Here is a 2,263-nt window from a genome sequence, read left to right as displayed (position 1 = left end):
TGTAAAAGCAGCATACAAATCTCAACCGAACATGAAAACTAGTATCCCACGCCCCTCTCGGTGTGTATTGGAGAGATTGCCTTGCTAGATATTCAGAAGCGTGCACTGTGAGAGAGGGTTGCTCAGACGTCACGTCTGTCAGAAGATAAGGCCCGCCCACTCCGCTGGGGTAGGATGATCGAATAGCAAACCCATCCTGGACAGCTCCAGCAGCCTAAACAGAAGACGTAGGAGGAGGAAAGGGCTCGGACATGGCGAGAAACAGCACTGGCCCGTCTGCTAGAGATCGGTAATATTTTATTGTATTTCTAAAACCCGAGAGGCCTTACAAAAACCAATAAAACCCAACCCTGGCACAAAAACATACAATAGATCAATGGACTGAATGAAGACTGCTTACAACGCCTATAGATGTCTGGCCAAGGAGCTGGATGCTTACGCCATGAACCCAGAGATGACAATGGACAGCATTGGCAGTCTGCATGGCGGAGTAAGCCATGAGCAGGATTTGATGAGCAGTCACAGCCCCCATCACGATCGGAGCACTGGGGCTTCTTTAAGGATACATCAGGACTTAGCTGCTGCTTCTTCACGATCCGCTATGGTTTCCAGTATGGCTACGATGCTGGACGGGGCTGGAGACTACCGCCCGGAGTTGTCTCTCCCGCTCCACCATGCAATGAGTATGCCCTGCGACACATCCCCACCTGGTATGGGCATGAGCGGCACCTACACCACTTTAACTCCACTCCAGCCCCTGCCACCCATCTCTACCGTTTCAGACAAATTCCACCATCCGCACCACCACCACCATGCCCACCACCAGCGTCTCTCTGGGAACGTAAGTGGGAGCTTTACCCTGATGCGGGACGAAAGGGGGTTACCAGCAATGAACAATCTCTACAGTCCCTATCATAAGGAAATGACAGGGATGGGTCAAAGCTTATCCCCCTTGGTCAACAGCCCCCTTGGCAATGGTTTGGGCTCCATCCATAACACCCAGCAAAGCCTCCACAACTATGGCGCACATGGGCACGACAAAATGCTCAGCTCAAACTTCGACGCCCACACTGCCATGCTGGCCAGAGGGAACCAGCCCCTCTCAAGGAGCCTTAGTGTCCCTTCGGCGGGTATGATGCCACATTTGAACGGAATGCATCACACTGGTCATCCAGGCCACCCTCAATCTCACGGGCCCGTGTTGGCTTCCAGCCGGGAAAGGCCGCCCTCCTCCTCGGAAACTCAAGGTAATAACTCGGGGCAGTTAGAAGAAATCAACACCAAAGAAGTGGCACAAAGGATCACTGCGGAACTCAAGCGGTACAGCATCCCCCAGGCTATCTTCGCCCAAAGGGTGTTGTGTCGCTCACAGGGGACCCTTTCAGACCTCTTAAGAAACCCCAAACCTTGGAGTAAACTTAAATCTGGAAGGGAGACCTTTAGAAGAATGTGGAAATGGCTGCAGGAACCCGAGTTCCAGAGGATGTCAGCCTTAAGGCTTGCAGGTAAGACAAGGTATCTTGACAAATGCTATATAATATAGAATTGCGCCGATCGTACAGATTCATACAATTTTGAAACCAAGCACTAAAACACAGTTCGCGTAAAGAGCTATTATTGTACAGTCTCTAAAATAATGTTTTTTTACACGCAAATTTCCAACAGATAACCAGACGCACACATTATCATAACATTAATTTAACTACCAGTAAGACACGTTTTACATACCATCGTATTGACATTTGTGTACTTGGCAAATGTTATTGAAATTTAAGTTTGTTGCTCACCTTTTCTTCAAAGGTTTCTACTAAAAGTAAAACAAAACACATAGTCTCGTGTTTTAAATTCTGTTAACATATACTAAGTCAGTTTCTACATGAACGTTGTTTTAGTGACAAGGTGGTTCTTTTGTTTTATACATAATTTTTTTTTCCATCCTTAATTTAGTTTTATATGTTATTATTTTTGTCTGCTAACGTTTGCTTTTAGGAGATTTATAGGAAAACGCATAGTGCTACAACATAATGCTACCAGATTCCCCTTTAAAACATTTGTAATCCCCCTTTGTCTCTTGTGCACTTGAAGGGGAGGAGGGGGGAATACAGCTCTCTGCGGTATTAATATGAATCTGGTGAATTTAATACAAGGACATTAATTGGTATTGCAAATAAAGTAGTTGTTGTAATATTACACGTGTTGTTGTAGCTAATATATCCACTATTAATGTTTTCATGAAGTCAAGCTTTGTACGGCATATCATTGA

General features: G+C 45.8%; 1 protein-coding gene across 1 annotated transcript; it reads left to right on the top strand.

Annotated features, from left to right (window-relative positions):
* Positions 1-228: 228 nt before the first annotated feature.
* On the top strand, positions 229-1,505 carry LOC121310162 (one cut domain family member 2-like; the record flags this gene model as incomplete). The annotated part of the gene is made up of 1 exon (XM_041243440.1): positions 229-1,505. A coding segment is annotated over exon 1 (1,120 nt), but the record flags the coding sequence as incomplete, so codon positions are not given.
* Between the last annotated feature and the right edge of the window lie 758 nt (positions 1,506-2,263).

The sequence above is a fragment of the Polyodon spathula genome, unplaced genomic scaffold, assembly GCF_017654505.1.
Source record: "Polyodon spathula isolate WHYD16114869_AA unplaced genomic scaffold, ASM1765450v1 scaffolds_1764, whole genome shotgun sequence".
Taxonomy (NCBI): domain Eukaryota; kingdom Metazoa; phylum Chordata; class Actinopteri; order Acipenseriformes; family Polyodontidae; genus Polyodon; species Polyodon spathula.
Note: the sequence above shows the minus strand (reverse complement) of the source record. Positions and strands in the feature narration are given on the sequence as shown.